Here is a 27,966-nt window from a genome sequence, read left to right as displayed (position 1 = left end):
GTAATATTTTGTTACTATTTTCTTTAACTTAATTTTAAATTTGTTCAAATGATTTTCTATGTGATGTTGAGGTCACAAATAGGAACTGATATTTTAACAAGCTATGTATATATGCTATCATTATTTTTAGAATGTATATTTGTCTTACTAGATCTTTTAGGTTTTCATTAACAGCCACCTTTAACACAAATCCAATATCCATCCAGTATCCTTTGATAGCTCAGCTTCTTCAAAAAGTCGCATTTGCTTGTGCACTATTCTAATATTTCTATCATACATTAATGCACACTGTTTCCACCATATTATATCTAAATTAATCGAAAAATTAAACTTATCTGTCTTTTCTTAGAAAAGTTGACAGTAATCAAAGTAGAATAAGGCTTGTAATTTTTCTGTCATTACAAGATAAATTACCGCTCGCAAGTAAATATTGTGAAACGTTCTTTTCCGTTTGTTGTTGCGATAATATTTTACATTGATTCCTTTGTCTCAGACGTCTGATAATTTGATACAATATCAATTGTTATTTCCATCGAACGTTGAATGGATAAGATTATGTCTCGGATAAGAAAAGATACTCAGGGTCATTACCGTTCTCGATTTCACGGAATCTTCAGTTTATTATCTGTTGAGCAAATTGAATTGTTATTGGAGACGATGAATAAATTTCTCCGTTTTGGTGAAGTGTCGATGGGAACTAAACGATGTACAATGTAGGCGTCCTGTTTAAGGTATTTATTTAGTACAGTATGTAGTGTGGCTAGAGAGGACTGGACCTTACTCTATCATGCTGCTCTATCGGATTAGCATTTTCTACTCGCAATCATATTCTATTATTATAAAACATTTAGGTAATGTCGTCTGTACGAATAAATAAAATTGCTAGTCCTTTTGTGACTGAACAAACATTTCAGTTTGCTAAGCTTTACTTTATTTATTTGTACATGCTAAACTTGGTAAATTTTCAGCTGAAAGTATGAGTCTTTACAGAAAGAGCTACAAAATAGTGTTCTCGCAAATAAATACCTAAACATTATAACATCGCGATCTTGTCATATTATAAGGCATCTTGATAAAAAATTAAAGAAAAAAGAACAAGAATGCTAGACTCACCTTAATTGGTAAAATATAACAACGTTGTTAACTGTTCAATAATTTTAGATAATACTCAAAGAGTCCGTCTGTACGTCTAGACGGCGATGTCTAGACTCTAGACGTACTAGTCTGTTTGAACTTTACAGAATGCATGAATATAATATTACAATTAATTGGCGGAAAAGCCGGAGCTGTATCCCTTGAACAGTGGTGGTTGTGTGTTAGTTTTCGTGCATGTGAATTGAATTAGTGTGTTTTGTGTCGAGTATTTGGTTTGAATTAAAATGTCGTTTTCAAATCTAATGTAAAAATGTTGCCTCCGGCCTAAATGATGAGAATGAACCTAAAGATGATAATATTTGTAACTTTTAATGTGGCTTTTTGTTGGGATTTGAAAAACGTCGCAAGTACTCGTATTTATTAGGGTTGCAAAAAAGTGGTAAAAGTATTTTTTACTAAATTTTGAATTTACCTATATTTTTCTTTTCTTGAGTTCATGTGTCAGGCCTAAGTCTTAGGTCTCTTAGTGATGGTCTCTCCATGGTCCATATAATATGTCAATCATATCGGTATTCACCACTCTTAATTTTTATATCCACAATAATTACCATACTGCATCGGTGCTCAATGTTATGATTTACAAGATATGCCCGTAACGCTTTCGTGCAGCTATTTCTAGCTCAGTCGTTCGTGTAATGACCTGTATGTATGAATATGTGGCATACGATAACATTTCACATTTTTCATAGGACTGCAATGTATGCATTTATAAGCCTCCTTGTTTTGACCTAAGCACTTGTTGTATAGGTACATTAAATGAATTAAAAATAGAAACAACCTAAAATTATCATTATGCTGACAATAAAGAATAGTAAATAAAGGGCCGACATTCGAAGCCAAGGTATGAACTTCTAATTTTTACCCGCCCGCGGAGGGGAATGTTTTTTGAGCGTATTTATGTATGTTCGGCATTCATTGGTACAATTTATAAATCATTCATTCAAACGGATTTTAAAAAATGGAGTGTAGTTGGATCGTCTAAATCGTGAAAGCAATATGGGCTACAATACTACTCTTTTCTTACAAAACATCCTTTTCTCTATCTCTCGAATTCTATATCCTGAAGGAATGTGGCCGCTATTCTTATTCTGAAAAAATAGACCCGACCGCCATCAATAAGACCATAACGAGTCCAATATGAAAAGTGACAAAAAATAAAAAATGAAAAGAAACGTTGAAAACAGTCCTAAAGCAATCACCTACATCGTTAGTTCTTTACTCAGCACATTAATTCCGCATAAACGAGTACAAAATCGTACAAATTGTACACAGAGTTCAATATTTCCGCAAAGCAGTCTAAATCCGTAGCACTGACGCCAACACGCCGGTTCGAAGGAGACTTGCTTACCGTTAAACGTAACAAGGTCGTGTACCTCGTAATTAAACGCTCCAATAAAGAACACTGCATTTGGCAGTCGTACCACTGCGAGCGAGCAGCGATGCAAGCGAGAATACTACGTGGTTTGTCGGCGAAGGAATTAGTGCTTCAGCCTATTCTTGCCATATATCGGTATGCAAATGCCGTTTGTTGATTTGAAAATTATGTGTTCGTGTGAAAGTGTGTTTCAATGTAGGTAACTTTTTACGGTAAAAGAACTTGCGAGTTTTTGAATGCATATTTTTAGGCAAAACATAGGATAACCTGACTATTAATAGCGGGTGTAATTCCTCTTACTATTTTCTTCATGTCATCCGTCCAACACAAAAATGAATTTTATTTTATGTGATTTGTTAATTATGTCATGCCTTCATGGCAACTTCAGGTTAAATTTATATATCTCTATAATTATTTGCTCTATATTTTAGAAAACGCTTCGTTCACTCGCCAACACTGAACCAATTACCTAACGTTGTAAATTTACTATTGAAAGAAAATCTCAAGAGTTATAAAAGCATGTTTTACAGACCCTAAAACTCTGATATCGACCTGTCTGGACCTTTATGTGATATTGCTATGCTTCTTAAAACTTTTGCGAGACAAAATAATAACCGATACGGTTTATTACTGTTACGATAATGTTTAAGATGCACGTGATTTTTAGGGTTTCATATCAAAAGGGTAAAAACGGGACCCTAAACTATCTGTCCGTCTGTAACAAGGTTTTATGATTTGAACCACTATAAATAGATAAAATTTAGATTTGATTAAATTTTCACCATACGAGTACCTGTTCTTTTACACCTGATATGGTTACAAATACTAAGAATACTATTTTTAAAATGTATAGTGTTATATTTTCATAGCGGAACGGAACCCTCGTCTAGTGGGTTTAAGTCGCACTTGGCCAATAATTCAGACCCTTTGCACTAATTCTACATAACTAGTCAAAATTTAAATTATTATAATATTTAAACATTTAAAGTGTTTATTTAAACGAATAAATATTTTACATTACTATCATCCTATCATCTTGCTTCCTAAAATATTATTTTTAAATATCCACACAATATATTATAATGGTATGGAATATTTAAAGAACCTCACAATATTAAAATTTTCACTTCGACACAAAAAAAAATATATGGATTGCAAGTTGCGTCAATTTGGGCTTTTGCAAGAAAATTAACAACCGATAGGGAACATTACCGTTACGGTATCGTTTATTTAGGTTCAAGTCTCATGTTCGACATAAACTTTTGTTTTAATTATTTTAATCTTTATATCGAATTGGTTTCCTCTGAAACTCTTTTAGCGAAATACAGTAGCGTGCAAAAGTTTCGGGCCACCCTATTTTTCATACATATTGCCCAGAAATACGATTATGAAATAAATATTAACGATCAATTTTCACAGATATTTATCTGTGTATGAAAATAATGAGTTATACACGTGGATATTACTTTCCAATAATTTATTTTTCAACATTTTTTTATTAATGAGTGTGCAAAAATATTGGGCCACATACTATTTCATCGAAAAAATCAAAAATAATAAAGTTGAATTTCGGTTTAAAGTCTTATACCTTCTTGCTCGACTCAGTACTTTGTTGCCATGCCCTTAGCAGCAATGACTGCTGCGCGACGACGAGGCATTGAGTCGATTAACCGGGTGATTCGTTCTTTTGGCAATTTTTCCCACTCTTGTCGCAAATGATTCCACAATTCCGTCTTTTTGGAGTGATTTTTCGTTCCAACGCGAACCTTCACGTCTGGCCACAAATGTTCAATGGGATTTAAGTCCGGTGACTGTAAGGGCCAAGCTAGAAGACGGACTTTTCGGCTCTGAAGAAAATTCTTCACAAGATGCGAAGTGTGTTTTGGATCGTTATCTTGTTGAAAAATCCAACCACGAGGCAAATTTTTCGTTGCAAATGGAAGCATATGACCCAGTAAAATATTCTTATACATTACAGCGTCCATATTGCCGTGAATTTCTACCAGCGGACCAATAGCAATAAAAGCTCCCCAAACTTTGTTGTTCCCACCACCGTGTTTAACTGTAGGAGTTTGATACCTTATAGCATTTCTGGTACCTGTTGGACGTCTTACGTACTTCCGACCATCACTTCCAAACAATTGAAATTTAGATTCATCAGATTATAGCACTTTTCGCCAATCTGACTAGTGCTGATATTTTTTCGCGAAGTCCAACCCGGCCTTCTTATTATATTTGCTAATTAGCGGTTCTTCTTCTTCACCTTGCAATTCCCGTGCAACGTCGGCTGCGCTTTTTCGCGGATCAACATCACATTTCCTTTTTATAATTTTATCGACACTACTCGAAGGTTTTCGCGGCCTACCACTCCGTTTTTCATCACACAGTCAATTAGTTGTTTTATATTTAGAAATAATACTACTTACAGTACTTTTACCAACAGATAAAGACCCTGCAATAAAACATGAACTTTTTCCTTCTGAAGACAGCTTCACTACGATTTCACGAATCTGAATATTGGTGTTTTTCGGCATAGTCGTAAAAAGACAACTAATTTTCTTTTATGTAACTTATTTTGAAATCAGCGACTATGAGAACGTAAACCAACTACAGAGTACACAGCATCCGCGAGTAGTGGCCCGATACTTTTGCAGAACGACGAAAGTCAGTTTACGTGTACTAACATAAAATATTCTATGAATCAAAGTAATATTAGAAGTTTCTGAGTATATTCTAACTCGTTCGTATATTTCATCCAATAAATGAATGGAGGAATGATTTTTTTAATTGAAATCTATCAATCAAATGAAAAAATCAGGGTGGCCCGAAACTTTTGCACGCCACTGTAAATACACCAGTAGTAACGTTTCTTTGTTTATGCACTTGAAAGCCTCAAGTAAACTTTGAAAGCTATATTAAACGTAAACGTTAGTTTTTTAGCTCTACTAAAAATATATGATTTATAAACTTTATCCTCATCATAAGTCCCCTTGAATGTACGGTATAATGAGTAGTAACAGACTAGTAGTTAGAAACCACGTCACACACTTGTGACCCAGTGTTCCCAGGCACACACCTCTGATTTTTTAAGTTGTATAGTTATTAGAAATTAACCATTAGTACAAAAATATTACTTGCTTTAACTAATTGAAAACAAGTAATTTAATTAAAAATGTCTAAAAAATTTTTCAAAGGTGTGAGAAGTGAGGCAGGCTTTTTATTTTTTCTATAATGTAGGAGTAGCAGACGAGCATGCAGTCCACCTGATGGTTAGTGGTTACTGCCGTCCATGGACCATCCATCCATCAGCCTTTTGAGGTCCACTGCTGGACATACGCCTCCCCTAATTGGCGCCACTCCAACAGGTCCCGTGCCCTTTGAAGCCAGCGGTTTCCCGCCGTCTTCTTCAGGTCGTCGGTCCACCTGGTCGGGGGGCGGACTGTACTCCTTTTGCCTATGCGTGGTCGCCACTCGAGGACCTTCCTTCCCCACTGGTTATCGGTCCTCCGAGCGATGTGGCCGGCCCATTGCCACTTCACCCTGCTAATTTTGAGAACTATGTCGGTAAGCTTAGTTCGTCTACGGATTTCATCATTGCGAATCATGTCTCGTAGCGACATCGATGTCCATGGACATCTGTAATCAATCCCAGATAGGATAAGATATTCCTACCTGAGGTCGGTCGTAGATGCGGTGCTACCCGTGAGGACTAAGCTAGGACGCCTCTTAAAAGTATGTCTCCCTTACCACACATCAAAGGGATACCATTCATTCTAAGGGGAGACTTTTGCTGAGCAGTGGGATAATTAGTTTATGATATTACATATTATATTGTAAGACTGACCGTGCGCACTTGACAATTTAAACTGGGCCTACTTGAATGTGTTTCAAGGTGTTTATCGAAAATGCGTGCGTCGTGTGTGGTCAAGTGTGAATTCTAGAGTTACATCTGCACACACCGACAGACGACATTCACTGTAGACACTTTTCGATATTCTATATCGGTGTCAGGGTAGCTCGTGCAGGGTTGCTACAGAGATTTTATTCAGGTCCCATAGTAACAATGAATCAAAATTAATCGATTTTTTCCTTCGATCACTAATAAGAACTAGATACACAATCAGCGACATAAAAACGGCGCGACGAAAAGAGCACCCAAATAGACATTTGGGTGCACAAACCTGTCAAAGTGATAGCTTATGACAGCTAGCTTATGTCGTAAAAATTTATTGCTTTTGGTAAGCAGTTTTTAAAAACACCTTTAAATAATAGTGATAAGGTTGATTTTGCATTAATTATCTAAAATTAATGCGAATCTGTCGCTTAGAATTTTATAAACACGTTTGACGCCACTTTTGAAGTTCATTTTTGTATGGGATTGTGAATCTAGTTCTTATTAGTGATCGAAGATTTTTTCTTATGAAGCAAAATTTGGCAATTTAGGTAGACATAAATTAATTAAGGCTGATTTTTGCCCGCAACATGAAATTAAACAATTTAGGTATACAAATTTCAAACTTTAGTAGGCAAACATTGGCTCAGATTGATAATTTTTACTAACGTCAACCAGACATATTTGAGTTTTAGGGACTGATTCATCGAAATTTATACAACCTTCATGTCCTTATTTGACCAATAATAATATAACACTGATAGGCATCCGGCATCTGGTAATCTCCAGATTACAAATAACATACGAATAAATATAAGCGTAGATAATTATACTTGACGATGAGAAATAGAAGCTTTCGTCAGCTATTTAGGGGCTAAAGGGATAAGAGGCGAATTTGCGAAAGAATTTTCTAGAATAATCTTGTCGTCCGTTACGTTAGATGTTGATTTTTTTTTATTTCTAAGTCCATTGATATATTGCGATATTAGGTCCATGTCGGGTTTTAAAACAGATCGGGACTTATGGGGTCCTTTTCTATTTTTGCGTCTTGCAACTCTAATCGAGTTACCTTATGAATACATCGCAACATTGCAAAAAAAGTTTTTTACACATACACGTATAAAAAATGTATGAAAGTGTAGAGATTTTTTTTAAAAACACTATACTTACACACATTTTGCATAAATCAGCGCCGGCTACACGAAACACGCAGTTTGACGCTGACAAAGGCAATTTTAGATTTTTAACACGCTTTTATTAGCTTGGGTTGTATGTATGTATGTATGTAGGTAGCGTGGGGTGCTCCATTTATCAGGAGCGCTTTTCGAACCTGATAAATGGAACACCCCACGCTTTTTTTCACAATTGTACTATTTACTGTTCCTTAATTGATTCTTAGATTGAAAATTATTTTCTACTTTTTAGATGATTTTATCATAAAAGCGTGTTTTTTAGTTTTTTGAACTACATTTATTTTAATATTGAGGTAGCAGACAAGCATGCAGTCCACTTGTTGGTAAGTACGAGTAGCTACTACCGCCCACGGACATATGTAATCAAGCACAGATAAAATAAGTGTTAATCTGCTAAGATGCACTGTGCTAACAACGTAGGAAAATTAGTAAAGATGATTTATTTTGTATGTGACAAGGTGAACTCTACCCGAAACCGCTAATACTAACAAAACAACAATAATAAATAATGAGAAGTGGCGATAAATGACTCGCCTCCACATACAACGTTTTAATGCAGCTGATATTTACTACACGAAATGAATACAAAACTCATAAATTTAATAATATTTTTTATTTTGTTCCAGGTTAATGTTTTCGCGTGCCTGCATGCATATGTATGTATTAGTTTTTATTAGTTTGAAGCGAGTATGGAGCGGGCGGCGGTAGAATAAGTAATAACGATAGGATTATATATAGAAATGAATAGGGACTGAACAAATAAAAAATGCTATGCGTCTTTGAAAAAAATGCAATTAAGCACTGATTTGTAGGTGACGATTGTGCTGTGTTGTTAACTATAGGGCATGCTAAATGCTAAATGCAAAAGAATCCAGGTTAAGTTCCTGGCCAAGAAAAAATAATTTTGATATCTTCGTACATCTGTGTTTTTTTTTATTTTTAATGGTACAAAAAAATATTTACCTATATTTTACCTACATTTATTTACCTTGTAACAAGTCTATAAAATTATACTTATTCCTCAGCAACGATTCTGTTTCGTGGAACGAGTATATTAAGGATTAATAGATGATTGTATTTAAAATTAGAAGGTATGCTGCAATACCACTTTATATAAATTGGAGTGCACACCCCTTTGAAGTCCTGTCTCAAATGGAAAGCCGTGTAGAATTATATTTCATAACTGAGAATAATAATGAATTCACATTTCAAAGCTATACGCGTTCTATACTGTAGGCCGGTTTAGGGTTGCCACCAATACTATGATATAGTATTAGTGCCTCGTATGTATAAGTACAAAATATACTATATTTTCAGCGATATCGTTGAAACAGATCGACGAACAAACATATTACACTGAGTCAGCGACAGAAAAACGTCAGAAAATGTTACATATTTGCGTTAGTATATATAAGTCAACGACACATAAATACATTACATCTTTCTTGGATTTTCCAAAGGTATTTTTGCAAGATTTGTGAACGAAATATTATTTTTCTTCGGTACTTTTGCAAGGATTTTGTAAGAAATACTATTTTTCTTGAAAAAAGTGGCAACCCTACCGTGGTGATAGATTAAAACCTGCAACGTAAGCAGTTCATTAGACTTGCAATTCCGAGTGTGTGCAGCGCTAATGTTGTGCATAAAGGCACAAAGACGCATCCTCATTATATCTATCAACTTACAATTAAAGGGAAAAGGTTTTTTCTAGCACATGCACCTGCACATGTGGTGTGTTTTCCGGTTGATATAAAAATAATATTATTATAAGCATACGTGATACAACCCTTTGTGGTTCGACTCCATAGTCAGTACCGCTACACCTATTTTTGCCTAATAACACCAGTCTTAAGCGCTGTTGTGGTCTGGTTTGAAGAGTGTGGTAAGAGACATACTTTTCCGACGCGTTCCAACTTAGTTCTCAACGTACTCGTAGTGACGCATCTGTTGCCAACTTTAAGTAGGGATCTAATCTAATCTGGGACTGATTACAGATTTCCGTGGGTTGCAGTAGCCTCTTACCATCACCCACTTGGGCTTCATACTCCTTTACTACATACTTGAATATTATAAATAAGAACCTATTTGTATAACAATTACTTCAGTTTTAATTCTGGACTTCGAAATTTATTTATGTGAGGTTTACTGCATGTGTAAATCCTCACTGAATAATAATTCATTTAGTGAATAATTCATAGAATGAAATATTATCAATAAACATACGGTGTTTGAAATCCAGTAACGAAACTGGGTCAGTGTTAAAATCGCGGTGAAGTGTTTCTTTTTGTTTATTACACTTGGAGTTTTGAAGGAGAACGATCAATTAATTTGTAGGAGGATTCTTCCATTTACTAGAGTTTTCTGACATTTGACTTTGGGTGTGGATATTTTTTTAGCTCTAATAGTAAAATATGCCTCGTCAGCACCGCCATAATTATTTCTGTTATCTAGCACCTGGACATAGAGAAAAAATGAGAGTGGGTTAGAAATAAAATAAATCCAAAGTAGATTGCACTACTGCATGTACTTTGGATGAATTGCAGCTTTGCATGATGATGAACAAAAATAACAGCAGTGTTAGGCGCTGCTGTGTTCCGTTTTGAAGGGTGTGGTAAGGGAGACATACTTTTCAGAGGCGTTCCAGCTTAGTCCTCAAGGGTAGCGGCGCATCTGTGGCCGATCTCAGGTAGGAATATCTAATCCTATCTAGGGTTGATGGACTGCATGCTCGTCTGCTACTCCTATATTAAAAAAGGTACCTACTTGCGTTTCAGTAGAAGGATATGGATACTAGCTAACTTACATGGAAAGCGATCATCTTAGTCTTCAGGAGTTGCAATGCACCTATAGTCTACTTCGGGTAACCTCTGTTTCTCCTGAACCTCTGCTCTATAGGGATTGGTTACGTCCATGAGCAGTACAAAAATATCTAGAAAATTAATTGTAAATTGCAAATACTGCTCATAAGTCATAGTAAGATTGTTACTAATTACCCAATAACCAATAATTACCCAATTTACACCTATTTTTTAAACCTATGTTCCACAATAAAGTTATTAGATTTGATTTGATTAATCATCACTTCAGCGCGATGCATCTACTTAAACTGCGCTTATGGCCATCAGGGGCGGCGCATGCGCATGTGGCATGACAAAAGATGTCAATGGCCTATGTCTCATCTATATCTTTGTGTGGGCGATATCGTTTTAAAGATAAGGAAAAAATATTCACTCACGGACAATAATAATATTGCTTATCCCAAAATTTGCAATGATTCATTGTGTAGCGAATTTATCGTGACTTCACTGCGATGATTGAAGAGATATGCCAAATTATAGATTTCTTCTATCTGAATTTGGTCAAAGTAATTTGAAGTGTCAGTTCAACCCCCCCAGACAGATATCTAAATGATGAATTTAGATTTCTGTTCCTGGGTCTGGGTGTTTGTTATTTGTCTATGTGTGTGTCCATGGCACCCACGACACAGAGAATCGTATTGTGGGGCTGTGAGTGTAGAAAGCGTTTATGTTTTATCACAGTACAAATATCTATAGATCCTTATACTGTGGTTTTATGTTTATTCTATCTTTTTAGTACTTTGATTAAGGATTTTATTTGGGGCTTATTTCGTTTCGCTGTTTTGGCACCACAGCCTTTCCTATTTTCACCTCATAATATTATTAATACTACAATATTATAATTTAAGGATGTGGCAAAACAGACATTTATAACATCTATATATTTCGCACTTTTTATGCAGTTAGTTAAGTATATAGTACGAGTAATAGCCTACCTGGTAAGTGAATTTAGGCAACCGTGGAGATCTGCAATCAATTCCAAATAAGAAGTCCTAACTACGTTAACCGTAAATGCGTTGCTACCCTTGAAGACAGAATGCCCCATTTTATGTCTTGTATCCAATTGTCTCCATTTTTCCAATATATTTCACTAAAGATAAACTTTGAACAGAGACCTTATAACCATCCCTAGCATAAGCTGAATCACTACCAATCGTAGGTATCCGTGGGCGTGTAGTGAGTGTGGCGCAGTCCGCAGACATTGCATCGCAAAGACAAAGCGGTGTCAACGACTGCGGGGACCGTTGACCGCCGGCGGAAATGCAACCGCCTTCCGATCGGGACACTTTTGGGGGGATCGGGGAGGAAATGATTGCTGGCACTGTTGATAGTGTTCACTTCTTTGAAAACTGAGATATAGGTGAAAGATAGTCTAGTGGTCTTAATTCGAATCCAAGGCACATGAATTAAAGGTGGTAGAGCCCTCTGTAGTTCGATTCCTGCTACACCATAGCTACATTTGTTCTCCCTTATATTAGCAGTGTTAAGCACTTCTGTGCTTAGTAGTTTTTACAGCTTAGGCTTCCCAGCTTAATTATCAGGGGTAGCGGCGCATCTATGGTTGGCCTTAGGCAGAAATCTAATCTTATCTGGGTTCCCACAACATATAACCACTGGAACTAAAAATAACCTAAATCACCTCACGTCAATTATGGACGCTTCCTAAATGGCTGAAGTTCAAACGATAACGTTCTGAAAAATAGGAAATAAACCTAAAAAGAAATAAAGGAAAAAGTAAGCGACATAACGAAATATACTTAATTGCGTACGCGTAAATTCACATACAATTTTAATACTAAAAGGCAAGTAAAATTTTGTTTTTATTTATACCGAATCAAAAAATCTTTCTGATTATTCGTATTGAATAACGAAAGCTTTTATGCCCGAATATATTGATATTATAATCCTCGTTGAAATATTAAGCGCACTCTCTTTGTCGGCTGCCGGCTTGTTTGATATTGGTATTATGCGATATGATATTGGTTTATTGCAGTAATGATACTGTGTTTCATTCGGAAAGCTCATTTATGAGCTTAATGTATGTACACGTTTCAGAGTAATTATAAAGTGTAAAGCGAGGCTACTCGGATATGAACATTAAACATTGGTTAGAACACCGTAACTATGTATGTAAGTTCTAGTCATAATAAAAGAAATCGTACGTCATAATAAATAAAAACGTCATAATTTAAATTCAAGTGATGTGAATAAGCCACTTTCACAGTTTTTATGGTAAAAAATAATAATTCTGTAGGTATTTTCTGTTGAAAATGGTAAAATATTAAATTTCATATACAGGGTGAATTTTTCAAACGGGCCTTCAGGGCCAAATCCGAAACTATAAGGATTAACGAAAAATGGTGAAAGGAGTTACGAGGCCGATTTTGATAAAAACTAAACTGCATCATTAGTTTTTAAAATATATTTTTCCTTAGCCGGGAATCGAACGAATTCATTTTGAAAAAACATACACCCTCTATATTATTCCACAATCTCATAGTGTTGCTTATAAGGATCAAATTCTGGGAAGTAATGATAAATGACAAAGTAAAGGAAAAGCCTCACTTTTAAGATAATTCAATTTTGATGTGAAACATCTATAGCCGCACGTAAAACCGATTTCTGGCGTGGCGACGCATGCCACGCTATACGATGGTATATATATACAGTCTATATGCAGTAGTGTGTACGGTGTGGCGACGCGTCGCCATGCGCAATCGAATTCAATAAATAGTCATCGTTATCTGGAAAAAAATCGTAATATTTTATTTTATCATTATGACATATTTAGTTCCTATCACAATATGTTCTTTTCTGCATATTACTTTTACAAAATAATGTCGATGTTTCACATCTGCCAGGCGTCCCGTGACGGCTCACATTTTTTTTTTCATAATAATTTGGCAGTTAAGTTTCCGCCATTCATTAATTTAAACATTTCGCGTATTAACAATTTTTTGGCCTAATATTTCAAATCATTCGAAAGCGGACGTTTTGTTCTCCAAGAATTTATACTTTTATGTACGACTTAGTTAAGGTTATTTTCAGGACCATTATAATAGATTTTCAACTTGTACCATTGTAACATTATAATAGAGTTTCGTTTAATACAGATGTAAAGTTGACAATTTGCGAGAATCTTTCGAGTCAAATCCGAGTGATTACTTAACAAACAGATATTGAAAATCATATTCAACGTTGAAACGAAGTATTTACTGATTAATCACTTGTCTATTTTTATTAAAAAGTAAATGCTAAAAACGGCGGGAACTTAGTTGCCAACCTATTACTTTCTCATACTAAGCAGTTTGTCATGGCCATAACATCGAAGAATTAGTTGATTAACCAACAAATTCTTCAATGTTATGACTTATGTATAGTCCTAAAGAATTATACATAAGTCATATGTTATGTATAATATTTAAGGATAAGTTTGCCAAGGTATGAAAAAATATGTATTTTCTTCAAAATTTTCCTTTTCCTTTAATTTGCCACAATAACATTTCTTCCCAGAATTTGATCCTTATAAGCGACACTTTCAGATAGTGGAATAATATAGAGGTGTGTATTTTTTTTTAAATGAACTCGTTCGATTCCCGGCTAAGGAAAAAGATATTTTAAAAAACTAATGGTGCAGTTTTAGTTTTTTATCAAAATCGGCCTCGTAACTCCTTTCAGGATTTTTCGCTAATCCTCATAGTTTCGGATATGGCCCTGAAGGCCCGTTTGAAAAATTCACCCTGTATAATCTAGTTATAAAGTACTCTATGTTTATTATTGTTCTAAGGTAGCCGACGGCCACCTATTTGGCATCACAAATCACACGGTTACATGAGGTTATAACGAGCCGCATTTAAAAATAATTTCTGTCATTTTGACGAAAAAAAAGAAAACCAATTAAACATTAGGTCTTAGGAAATTCCGCGGGCCGCAAGGGACCGCGGGCCGCAGGTTGTCAACCACTTCTCCGAGGTATGCCCTTCTCTTTGTCATTAAACACAATGGTTGCCATAATGTCAGCAATGAAAGGAAAAGAAATTAACTGTGGTTATTGTACAATACAACAAATACTGTAAGCGATTTATTGTGCAATATATTTTGTTGCTTTACAATTTGCAACATAATGCGACCTTGTCGTTTACAGTGAGTGTACTTTTTAGTGACCAATGTAATTTTAATTCAAATTAATTCGTAGTACAAGACCCGTTGTATTTTTTTGTAGAATAGAGAACATAATAATATGGGGAATTGCTGGCCCGCGGATCAGATGCTGGCCGCCTTGGCTGACGTTTCGGTCTGTGGTCCGTTTAAGCATGCGATAAAATTTCATGAATAGCAGATTGGATTTTTTTTTAATTCCCTGGATAGCAAAATTGTACTTACGCCTGGGGGTAGCACTTTTTATTGGGTGGGGTAAGATCTCTTTTTTTGTTGACCTATTTTCTCAGGGCCGGTAAAATTCACGCTTACCTTTTTTGTCATGTACAACGACCGTATTTTGGAGTACGTTAGCCCACAACTAGTAAATATTCGTAAACAAGTATCGGCAACTTTGAAATAGTTGGCCATACTTGAGGTATCGTCACACGTGAGCCATTTCAATGAGTGCTCAAGAGTAGCGACGCATCTGCGGTCGACTTTTGCTAGAACTCCCATGGTATTCGGACTTTTTTTATACTATAGTAGTTGCAGACGAGCATGCAGTCCACGCAGTAAGTGACTACTGCCACCCATGGACATCTGTAATCAACCCCAGATAGGATTAGATATTCCTACCTGAGGTCGGCCACAGATGCGCCGCTACCCTTGAGGACTAAGCTGGAACGCCTCGGAAAAGTCTGTCACCCCTACCACACCCTTCAAACTGGAACACAGCAGCGCCTAATACTGCTGTTATTAGGTAGAAATAGGTGTGGCGGTGGTACCGCCGGAGTCGAAACCACAAAGGGTTCTTTCACTTTCAAACAATTCCATCTTACAAAAACATAAAATTATCAACTCTCCAATAACGTAAACACTCGTATTAACCCTTTCATATTTTTGCGAGAAATTTCAATTTTTTTTCGAGTAGTGGGTTCAGATTCGAGCATCCAAATTAAGGGTCCTAATAAGCAACGAAAAATATGAAACGACTCCATTGACGTCGTTATTGTGTTTCTTCGGACCGTCAAAGGTCGTGGCCGTCGTCGGCGTCGTAAAGCGACGCTCTCGTTTGTACTCGCGTAATTGGCCATCGGAGAAACGCCGTAAAAACGTAAGTTTACGTTACGTTTACGCCATTTTTCATAGAGCACTCCCCGTCAGGTAGGTAAGGACCTCGGAAGAAATAATAAAGACTGCCTCGTGGAACGTTGCAGTTAAACTAGTGCAACTTGCACTTGTGTGATTAAGCGGCATATTTTTGGAAATGTTGATTTGAACTTATTATGTGCTGTAATAATATATTCCCATTAACGATGGTTAGGAATAATTAATCGTAAGTATTTTTTGTCTATCACAATTCGTAATTTGACAATTTACGAGTAGGTGAACAAAAATTGTCCAATTTGAAGTTTGATAGGCAAGCGATAGACTTAATTTTTTTGCAAGTTTATAATTCCGTGCGATATATGGAGGTATACCAAATTATTTTTATTTAATGCAATTATGTATCTGATTATGTACTACTAATCCGCAAAACTTTATATGCTTCAATGTTTTGATCGACAAGTTAAGTCTATCCAATTTCTTGGTCTCAGACGAAATAAATCTTGAAGCGCGATATAAAATGTTATTGCAATTTTTATCTGTCTGTTGATCGTTCGAGCGAAGGTGTGGTTGATATATGAAACTACATAGAATTCGAATCATATTTTGTCACCGTTGCAATTTAAATGTGTGGCTGTCGATAAACAGAAGAGAATAAAGAGAAATAACATGTAGCATAAAGTGAAGCAATTCTTGCGTTTCAGTAGAAGGGTGTGGATGATATGAGTAGACCATGGTACTCATCAGGAATGGTAACTGTACTATAATCGGCATCAGGTAGAACCCATGTTTTATATGGAGGTGATTACATATGTCCATCGATGGTAGTGGTCACTTACCAACAGGTATACTGCATGCTACTTCAATCTTATAAAAAAGAAAAGCTGTATAAATTTAAGGCAAATGATAATTCTCGCGCACGGAAATATGCATAATAATATGCCTATAGAGTTTGTAGACCATGCTTTGTAGAAGTTGTTTTTGTGCCTTTTTTCTAAGGCTCAGATCACGAAGTTCCAGGAATGTCTCGGCGATAGAGTTATTCCACAATGTATATGCTAAACAGAATCCCGTGTGTTGTATAAGGCAGCAGTTCTTAAACTTTAAGGTCACACGAAAATTTTACGCAACCCCATATGGATGAATGGCACAAAAATTGGGCAGCATTTTATATTAACACCGAGAACCATTATTTCAAATTATTCAAAAAAAGGCGAGTAGCATGGTGCAGCGGTCACCATACTGGTCATTCACGTAGTGGGTTCCGGGTTCGATCCCGGTCAGATGGACACGGGCTTGTGTGTTTGTGTATTCGTCTTTTTGTGTGAACATGACATCCACAGAAACTCTTAGTACCTATAGGGTTATGAGTGTTATGACTCTCAAAATGGTTTGTTTTAATAGCCAAAAATGTAATGATTCAGTGACGAATAATTCGTGGATAGCTGGGTTCCACAGATCACTTAATCGTGAACTTTTGGAATCACTAATACTTTCATAAGGTGTAGCCAGTGTCGTCGCTCGATGCAAGTTGCAGCCTGATGATAATTCGCGTGAAGTTGTGATTAGAATATGAAAATTGAAATACATAAAATTAGGAGAATGTAAACTAGTCAACATTTTGATCTCTTTTTGCGGTTCGAATGTCTAGTTATCAACATGAGAAAATAAACAGTATGTATAATTATTGAAATTTAAAATACGTACGTCGATGATTTTCAGGATCCGTAGGTTTAGCGAACTTTGGGAATGGCTGGTTGATAGTACAGTGTCTAGCCAGTGTCGTCGCTCGATGCAAGTTGCAGCCGGCAGTCGGGCGCGCAGCTCCCGGCACTGCGGTCGCCGCGCCGCCTCGCGCGCTCTTACGCTCGCTCGTGCTGCAAACTTTTCGGTTTCAGTGCTTACGTTACAGAGTTACATTTTATACGTCCTCGGTTTTTGGATTGTTGCGACGTGTGCCGGCCCTCTGTGTTTTAAGGTGCGTTTGTTCTATGCGAATTGGGAATTTTGAAGTTTGTTTTCGTTTGTTGCGGGCTGACAGCGTTTTATGAAACTAATTTTAAACTTTGATAGAGTTTAGGACTTGGATTTTAGCAATCATGTAAACATAAGTTGATGACGGACGATTTGTAGGTATTCGCATTCTTATACGGAATCACTGTGGACATTTTATCGAAGTTTTTTGTACTTAGTTGAAATAAAAATTCACTTCAGTTCACTTGACGGTAAGTGGTGGCTGTCGCTCATAGACGTTAATTATAAACAATTTCAATTGGGATTGGAATGATACCTGAGATTAGACATAGAAGCATCGTAGCTCTTCACTTCTTTAACACTTGACGTTCCGTAATTTAACTGCTCTCGAACTCGCTAAAAATGTAAAGATAATTTAAGCTAAGAGATAATCGACGAAAGTGGTCAAACTCTTTGACTGCCTTGGCACCACAGTCCCGTCATAACACACCTTCACATAAGTAAGTAGTAGGTACCTTTTTTTTTCTTCACGAGGGGGAAACCTTCAAAAGGTACCCGACGCCATGGGAGTGGCGCCGGGCTATGTGGGATTTTTATGGCACTAAAACCCCCCCGGTGGCCGTCCTCAGCGTTTGGTGGAGAACTCCGGGATCTCCAACGGAACACAACCGGAGTCCTCCTAACGCGATGCCCTTTTATCGGGCTCTACCCTGGGGGGAGCAATTTACGCTCCTCACACATCCCCTGGTGATTACAGCGATATGCGGCCACACAAACCGCTGTCCTTCCCGGGGTCGCTTGCTGGACGGTTTTAGCTTCCACTCTTGCCGCCCGCAACCCCTAAAGCCCCTTTTAGTCGCCTCTTACGACACGCAGGGGATACCGTAGCCCTATTCTGGTCCCGGTACTACAGGGACAAAGTTGTAGGTACCTACTTATAGTTTTTTTTGTACAAGGGAGGGGTTTTAATTGATTCGTCAAAGCAGGTGAATAACATGTCCATTTTTAATAGTATTGTGTAAAATAATTCCAAATAACCCGACTATACATAAATACTACACAGTGTACCTGATACAACTCAAATTCTTACAGTATTCTTTATTTAACATCTATAAAATAGAGAAAGAAGTTTACTAGAGACGAACCCATCAAGAAACTAAATAAAACTGGTTGAATTAGTGATGTGTCAACTGCATGAGCGTAGTTAAACGTCTCTTTGTATGCAGTTAGATTCAGCTATAAAATTTAAACCAGTCACTGCACCGGCGCCTAGGGTACCGACCTTGCGAACTTCGTAACCTTTGTTTGGTAAATTGTATGGATTAGTTAAAACGTTCATCTGTTGTCGTTGAGCTTGAATTAAACTGTACTATTAATCCTAATATAAATCCTAAGCAAATGATTCTCATTTATTTTAGCACTACAGTAATCTAGAAAATTAAAAGAGAACTAATAGATCACACAAGGTGAACATAACTTTAAAAGTGGTTGGACCGTCTGTGATTCGATACCGGAGGTATCACCACACCTAAGAAGGTGGTTTTGAAGGTGGTAGAACCCTTTGTGGTTCGACTCCGGCGACACCACCGCCACACCTATTTCTACGTAATAACAGCAGTGTTAGGCGCTGCTGTGTCCCGGTTTGAAGGGTGTGGTAAGGGAGACAGACTTTTCCGAGGCGTTTCAGCTTAGTCCTCAGGGGTAGCGGCGCATCTGTGCCTGACCTCAGGTAGGAATATCTAATCCTATCTGGGGTTACTACAGAAGTCCATTGGCGGCAGTAGTCACTTACCATCAGGTGGACTGCATGCTCGTCTGCCACTCCTATATCATAAAAAAAAAAACCTACTTCTGTCTCATAACAACAGTGTTTAACGCCCCTGTGTTCCGCTTTGAAGGGTGATGATATACTTAACAGAGGCGTTCCAAATTAGTCCTCGGGGGTAGTAACGCATCTGTGGCCGATCGCAGATAGGACTATTATCTTACCTGAGATTGCTTACAAATTTCCATGGACGGTAGTAGTAACACTCGATTGCTAATTCTGTATTATTAATTAAAAAACTACCAATTATTTCATACAATGATTCTTAAAACATAAAAGTATTTCAATAACCTTTATTCCCCGTTCAGTGTCTCTAATCGCTCCCACGAGAATGTTATTCTGGACTAAGTGGGTAAAAAGGTAATATCACTTATCGTTAAGACAATTACGCTCTGCAGCAAATATGGCACCCTAATTGGGCGAATGGTCAGCATTTGAATGATTCTTTAAAGAGCTTTAGTCCATTGATGATACATTTAGGTTGCAACTGTCAGAGGACGCAATTTTATTTTTTGGATGTCAAGGGGAGTTAAGTGGAAAGCTAAATCTTATTTTAAAAGGTGGTGGAACTATTTGTGGTTCGATTCCGGCGGCACCACTGCCACACCTGTTTCTTCTTTAAACCAGCAAAGATAAGCGGTAAGGGAGACATATTTTTTCGAGTCGTTCCAGTTTAGTCCTCAGGGTTAGCGTATCTATGACCGACCTCAGGTAGGAATATCTAATCTTATCAGGGGTTGATTACAGACGTCCATGGGCGGCAGTAGCCACTTACCATCACGTGGACTGCATGCTCGTCTGCAGCTCCTATTTTTAAAAAAAAACGTAGGTACTTGTTACACATTTTATTAGAAATTAAAGCCTAAAAGTTAAAAAGTATGTTTGATGTCTACTAACTACTCTACTACCCATTTGGCCAACCATAACTTAAAACCAATTCACTCTTGAGAGGGGACGTGTGCCTAGTGGGATACTAATGAGATAACGACAACGACTTTGAATATCAGGTAGTATTTAATGTTTTCCTGGTTACGTTACCTGATCTATCGAATCTAATGTATTGCGGCGATAATTGACACCCAGAAACCCGTGTTACTGCCAATTAAACTGACCAGTCCACTGATACGATACAATTGATACAAATCGATACGGTTCCATTGAAATGTCGAACGGCCTTCGTCTTCACGGATTGATATTACGATGATTAGCAAGAAAAGTCGGGGAATGACATTCGAAGAGTCACGTCGCCTAGTAAGCCCCATTAGGGGCATTAGGGGGCCCCGTTTTATGTACTTACTTTTACCACGTAATTTTTAAAATTTTTAATGGAAACAGAATTTTGAGTCGCAAAAACTTGCAGGTCTGCTTTTTTAGATAGGTTTTTTTATGCCAAAAGTAATTTTTCGTAGATTTACCAACTAATTTTATTAGTAGTAGCCAATTCACTTGGCTTAAGCCAATCATCTGAAAATGAGTCAAATGATTACCAGAAACAGCCAAAAATTGTACCTATATGTGCCCTTTCAACCTTTAGACTTGCATGACACATGACCCTTGTTTCGTATTTGAATGAAAAAATGACCATGTTTTACATTCATATTAAAACCACACACACATAAAATATTCCACCATCCGCGGCCCTCACCAACGATACCATCGTTAGCGGTTATCGCGGATTCGATCGGTCCCAGATTGACGTGACGTCGCCTATCGATTTTGCTGTCCATTACAGAAGTACACGACGTTAAATAAATAAGCAGGCCGCGATAAAAGCACTATGCAGCCCCCATTACGCCACATTATGTCTCGTTGCTAGTGATGGTGTGTGTTCGAGAAAATATCGATTTTTGAATCGATTCTAATTGAACTTTGGGATGGGTTCACGAAATATTGAAAACTAATCCGATCCGATCTGTTTCGGTTGATACATAGCTTGCTATGTAGCTATTTGTTGTTATTAAAAAAATTAAACATAATTCGATCGTCGATTTTCTGATGCTTGATCGACTTATTTAAACGATTTATTGATGAATGTAGTTAATATAAATAGTAATAGCATTTTTGATCGACCCAAAAATCGAATTTTCGAAATCGATTACAAATCGCCATGTCTACTCGTCGAGGACGCGACTGAAATTCATAAATTGCTTAGTCGAATTGAGAGACGGTTAAGTGGACGTGGAGGTAATGTATTGAAATAGCTCTCTTACTTATCCTTTTAAGTTAATAGTGGATTAACGTGTAGTGGGCATTCACTACGCGTAGTGAATGCTCGTTTAGTCCTAATTGTTTGTGCCTATTTTGTTTACTTCACAACTAAAAGTACGAATATTGTAGTCATATAAGTCATATAACTGTATATATTCGAAGTCTAAATTTACTGTTGGGTGTTGTTGTTGTTTTAAGTCGACTGTGGAGAGTAATTTTTATTTCAGATGATATTCAGATTCATTCAGATCTTTTTGGAGTATATGTATGTATGCTTTTTATTTGTCACGCCTTGCTGTCCAAATGGTTTGTCGAATTTGAATATATGAGGCAGTCACATAGGCTTTTTAAGCAGTCTGTTTTTTTGCTTTTCCAACGTTTCTCTAGTGTTTATTGTGCAATAAAGTTATGCCGATTTTGTAATGTTAAGGGACCTGTAGCAGTAATTATCCGACTAAATAAAAGTAACAAACCATTTTTGATTTATTCCTTGAAAAAGGTTTTGTAGCCAATAGGGGACGAAACTTTGTGTGCTTATGAATTTGTTGGTTACTCTATCTTTTGTTCTTTACGTGGTTAGTGAATTTTACTCTAAGTTTATAAAGCGTTATTTACTTCTGAAGTTTTTAGGTAACGTAAATATTAAGTTTATACTTAAAACTTCTGATATTCTGGTAGTTACAGCTATTAACCATGACTTCGTTAAAAAATGCGGATGAAAAAAATAAAACTTTTATTTACTTTTTTACTTGCATTGCATTCTTATACTATTTGCGGGCAATAATTAATGATGTTATTCATCCATGATTATTTTTCTAGTACCGCTGTCATGATGTATTAGTCCACTGCTTAATGTCTGTCATATCGTGACATTTAGTCTATAGACCACTCAATGTGACCTCGCATTTAACTGGAATATTCATGAATAGGTTTTCTACTTTTTTGTTTATCTCCGTTTCTCGCTTACGTAGCAAAATTAATTTATACCGGATTTTAATTATATCTAGCTTATTGCTTATCGATTGGTGACCCGAAGTTCAAGTCCCAGGCACGCACCTGTGACTTTTGAAAGTTATGTGCATATTACAATTTAATGATCACTCGATTAAACGGTTAAAGAAGACATTATGAAGAAACGTGCACTACTTAAAAATGTTCTAAGGGGATGTGAAGTCTACCAATACACTCTAGCCCAATGCGATGGACTATGGCATAAACCCCACGCACTCTGATACTAGACAAGTACTCAATAGTGGGAGAGTAAGGTGCAGACGACGACGAAGCTCTTACCCATCGAACCACTTATCATTATAAAAGGTCGCGTAGTTTTTGCTTGATACTCGAACAAACAGACAAAGAACCGTTTTATATAAACACTAGCTGACCCGGCAAACGTTGTGTTGCCATATAAATAAAAAAAATGTTAAGTGTGAACAACCCTTATCACTTACGGGTTTGAAAAATAGATAGAATATTTGACACTGCCGAATATTTGAGACTGCTGAAGTCTGTCGAATCCAATGTGAAACATTCCAAAATCAACAACTACTTACGAATTAAAAATTAATTAAAAAACCTTTTTCCACGGACTAAATTGAAAATCTAAACCATTCTCAAGTCCCCTTGAACACACACAACAAATTTCATCAAAATCAGTCCAGTCGTTTAGGAGGAGTTCAGTGACATACAAACGCACATAAGAAATATATATATAAAGATTTAACATAGATAATAGACGACACAGTCGCTTAGTTCATTCCTATCCAACGTTTACATAATTCAGCTCTGATTTATGTGTAATACCCCAACATCAATTCAAACTTTGTGCTTGAGCATATTTTTAAGAGTGCTTCGGAGAGACCGTACCACTTGAGTAGATCATAAATCTTCAGTAACAAGATCTGTTATGACTTTGAATCGCAGCATCCCTGTATCTGTTAGAGAAGCTTGAGATAATCTGTTTTTTGTACTATTTGCCGTTTAGTTTATTTTGGCTGTAATTTTTATGTCATTGGCCATGGGTTTCTCCCTACAACAGGAAGAGACATTCAGAATGTAGACCTCGTCATCTTCAACAGTTACTATTCCAACAGATACACTGGAGGAACCAAACTTTCCATTTAGTGAGGCTGCACCCAGCAAAAAAATAACTTTGGTAACGGAAAAATATCCTCCTATTACCGAAATTTCATAACCCCCTTCAAGGGCACAGATATTCTTCAGTACAACATTCTAGATTTTGAGAGGCTTCGGTCCTCTTATTCAGAGATGGGATTAAGGATGTCATTAAAATTTTGGTACATATTTATTTGGCTTATCCAAGTTAGTCTTCAAGGGAAACAAAGAACCCATGATTAACTATAAATAAAACTAACAATCTATTTAAAGGTGATCGATTGAGTTTCAAAAATCCAATCTCAAAGTTTTCTTGAAAAAAAAAAATTAAAGCCTGTATCATTTGCTTTATACGTTCATCTGTGTATTTTATTTCATATTTTTCACCATTCATAGATCGTTGTAACGCCGACGTCAACATTCGTTCAATTTAGTTTACCAAAAACATATAATTTAGTGGCAAAATGAAAAGGTCGTTACATGAAATGCGTGGCAAATTAGTATGAGGTCAGCCGCAATCTATTGACGAATGTCAAATGTTGGTTTATTTAAGTTTATTAGTGGATTGTGAAACGTCACTATCTTTTCTTTGGCAATAATAGTTTGCTAACGAGACATACAAAATATGAGTTACCATAGTAGTTCATAAAGAGAGACGACACTACAAGACACAATCTTAAATTTTCCATGCCCATACTTTATTATATTATATGTTCCAAGCCAAAGACTGAATAAAATAATGCAATAATACTACCATAGTGCCTAGAAATTTGTAAGTTCGTTAAATTTAGCAAAAACTGAGAAAACTGAAGGTTAACATTCCATTCATCAATTAATTATCGACGAACATGTAAACATAAAAACCATTTTCACTCGAGGTAAATTATGATCCTGCACGTTTTAAGCGGTATCAAAAAAGGAGGGGGTCCTCAATTTGACTGTATTTTTTATTTGTAAAACTTCATATTCATAACTTTTGACCACGTGTACCGATTTTTATGATTCTTTTATGTACCGAAACTGATGCTTGTATTGGGATCCATATAATTTTTGGTCGAAATCTGTATTGAAATTATCCCTTTCAAGTCGATTAATTTATTTCGAATAAATAAATAATTATTATCTTACATCAAAAGGCAATGGAAGATAAAATCAAATAATTTTACATAGAGACCTAAACCTTTAAGATCTCGTTACAAGTCTAGTACCACATGGCGAGAGGAGCATTAATCTTATCTGGCTCGTTACTGAGCCGGTGGAAATAGGGTTTATCTATCAGTATGAGGTCGTTTACATCTGTACTGTGGTCAAATGCTGAACTGAGCTGTATCTGCAAGATAAAGTAGGATCTAGTAAGTTAAATGTGCATACGAGAGTCTGTGCAGGGCACCATATTTTTTTCTATTAAAAAAGATTAAAACTGTTTGGTTGTTGACAAACCGCTCTGGTAGACATTGTTTCATACTTTTCAGTACAAAGAATACTATTGCTTGGCACGATCATAGCATGATCATTGTATGGTGCGCTATAGCGGGTAGTCGTTTTCAAGTTAAACGGTGTGGATTGAAAAACTTTAATTGAACTGTTGTAAATTCGTTTAGCTAAACTTGTGTTGATCCTTTGTATGGATTGAAGAACTTTAATTGAAGAAAGTTTGTTTGAAATTCAGTTCTTTACAGACTTTGACAAGTTACATTATAAAGGTGAATCCGAGTAATAGTTCACGTACTCGAATTTTTAATGGCGCAAATAAAATCTTAGCAATACCACTATAAAATAAGTACCTTACCTAACCGTACCTAATAAGGACTTTAGCGTCTTTGTAACGTCTGAATTTATATGAGAATCAAGTCAAGATCAAAATATTCCGAAACCATATACGTCTAATTTCAAAAGTACTTTCAGATATTCACGAAACATTATTCATTGACACTCATATAGTCACATTTTATTGAATACTCAATCATTCAAATAGTGACATTGCAATCGTGATTGTTTTTAAAACCGATTTGTTTATGTCCAGTAACATGTATTCATTCATCAACATCATCTTCACTTAAAATTCCTTTACCGAATTTATTCGCAAGTCAGCCGCTTACGTCGCAACATTCTGTGCGTGCTCAATCTTTCGTTTGGTTTTCTTATTTTTAAACGGAATCACGTTTGATGCGAATCCCAATATGGAACGGGGTCAAGTGATCACAATAACCCCCAAACGTTGGCGATATGAATGCCAGCCCCATTGAAACACTCGTGTCTTGACCTCATCTAGTTTTTGCCCACCCTTTTTGCATGGCTCGTCAATGCCATAGCTTATAGTGCTATTGAACTCTTTGTAAAATTTACTTTGTAAAAATATTATATCTATTTCAGCCGTTTATGTATTATGTTTTATAGAACAATGAAGACAGGCCATATTAGACATTCGAGTGAATCCTTAAAGATGACATACCTTTTGGCTTTAGCTAGGAGCTATCTTGGTTTGATCACTCACTTGACATCAGCTAAGCCGCTTTAGTTACGTTACGTTAAGTTCACCTACTTAAAATTATTTAGAAATACTTTTCTTTCAAAGTAATAATGCAAATCATTAGTAAGTAATTTTTGTTGTCTCTTCAACTATACGTCTATGTATTGAATTTCAAAATTCATCATCACGCAAGATCAGTACTATCTTTCTGTGTCCGTCTATCGAGATGACAACTGCCTTTTTCTTTTGTTATAATTATATCTACCTTTTTAGTGTCCATTTCTTCTAAAATAGTAATAGCATTGCTAACCAAATAATGCCTTTATGTACTCACATATATCTCTTCATCTATGTATGACCACGTCGTGAAATTTATGTTCATCCCGCACCACTCTCGGGCGGTATGTCATAACTTTGTTTAATTATGTTATCACAACTTGGTGCAAGTTTTGATTTGAGCAAATCTAATTTTAGAATACTCTCTTTGAGTGTGTTCTCAAGTTCAGACTGATGGATAGCTGATTCAATTAAATAATAATTGTTAAGTAAATACTTACTTGTTTATCGAGTACTTTGATGGAATTTTCATGTAATCAAGTGGATTAAAACTGATATTTATTAGCAGATTCCATATTGTGTTGTTGTATTATAAACTTGTTGTTATTCATGTAAATATCACTACAGAGACAATCTTAAGATGTGTCTCAAGTAAATTAATTCTTATATTATTAAAATGTAATTTGAATTATGGATCTGAATTTTAAATTTGAATCAAAATCAATGTATGGTTTTGAAAGGCGTAGATTTATATGAGAAAACTTACGCATAAATTCACATCCTTTGTGAACGCTGAGCAGAGAAATTCAAGTTTCCTTATGAAAGATACTTTTACAAGTATTTCGCTTTCAAAAACTTGATTTAACTTTCGTCAAAAGTAATTTCCGAAATTACTTCTGACATAAACAATGTTTTCTTCTTTATCATATAACAATTGTAGGACATTTGTTACTGCTCAAATAACACAGTTTCGATTTCTTTTGACCGCGTTTTCCGCTCAAGTCTGAGCCCTGACCTCCGCCCTAAGCTTCAAGAGAAAGTTAAAACGAAGAAACGAGAAATTTCACTTTCTTCTCCTGACAAAGTTGATTTCCTTATATTTTGATGTTCGCTAAGACTGTTGTGTGTTTTTACTTACTTATATGTTCATTATTCAAGATTGTCCAGCTAGCTCCTATCTTGCACTCATAAAATAAACGATTTTATTTTTATAGCGGTAGTATAATCACTTTGTTATAAATAAAACCTCTGCAGCCTTCTTACTTCGTTGCTTGATTTAACGGTGAATGAGATAATGGAAATATCGATTAGAAACCTATAAACCTGAACCTTCCTCTGCTCTTTAAAGCTTAGGACATCCCAATTTGTACTCATCAGAATAGCATACAATTCTCAAGCTGAGGGGAGATCCAAACTTGCTGGGTTTGGGACATTAAAGGTTGATTAAAATAATAGTAATAAAAATAATAATAAAAGTATCCAATCCATAGATAGATAGTGTTATTACGTGATACTGTGGAACTTACCTCTTGTTGCGAGTAAGTACCTACGTCATTTTCTGATCTAAGTAGGCATTTAAAGGATAATTCAACAATAA

At 36.2% G+C, this 27,966-nt stretch overlaps 1 protein-coding gene across 9 annotated transcripts in view; it reads left to right on the top strand.

The window, feature by feature from the left end:
* Ypel (Yippee-like) overlaps positions 1-27,966 on the top strand; it is a 172,958-nt gene that overhangs the window by 65,102 nt on the left and 79,890 nt on the right. For 5 of the 9 annotated variants that reach the window (XM_073092894.1, XM_073092901.1, XM_073092897.1 and 2 more), the window contains one exon: positions 8,242-8,271. The exons of 3 other annotated variants lie outside the window; for them this stretch is intronic. In XM_073092894.1, the coding sequence (XP_072948995.1) occupies positions 8,242-8,271 (30 nt within the window). Of the gene's footprint in view, positions 1-8,241; positions 8,272-17,675; positions 17,699-27,966 lie in introns of those variants that run through there. One more of the 9 variants, XM_073092903.1, reaches the window with a different exon arrangement.

This window comes from Epargyreus clarus, unplaced genomic scaffold (assembly GCF_041222505.1).
Source record: "Epargyreus clarus isolate Ecla_fem2 unplaced genomic scaffold, WU_Ecla_fem_2.2 ptg000004l, whole genome shotgun sequence".
In the NCBI taxonomy this organism is placed as follows: Eukaryota; Metazoa; Arthropoda; class Insecta; order Lepidoptera; family Hesperiidae; genus Epargyreus; species Epargyreus clarus.
This window is presented reverse-complemented; position numbering and strand designations above follow the sequence as displayed.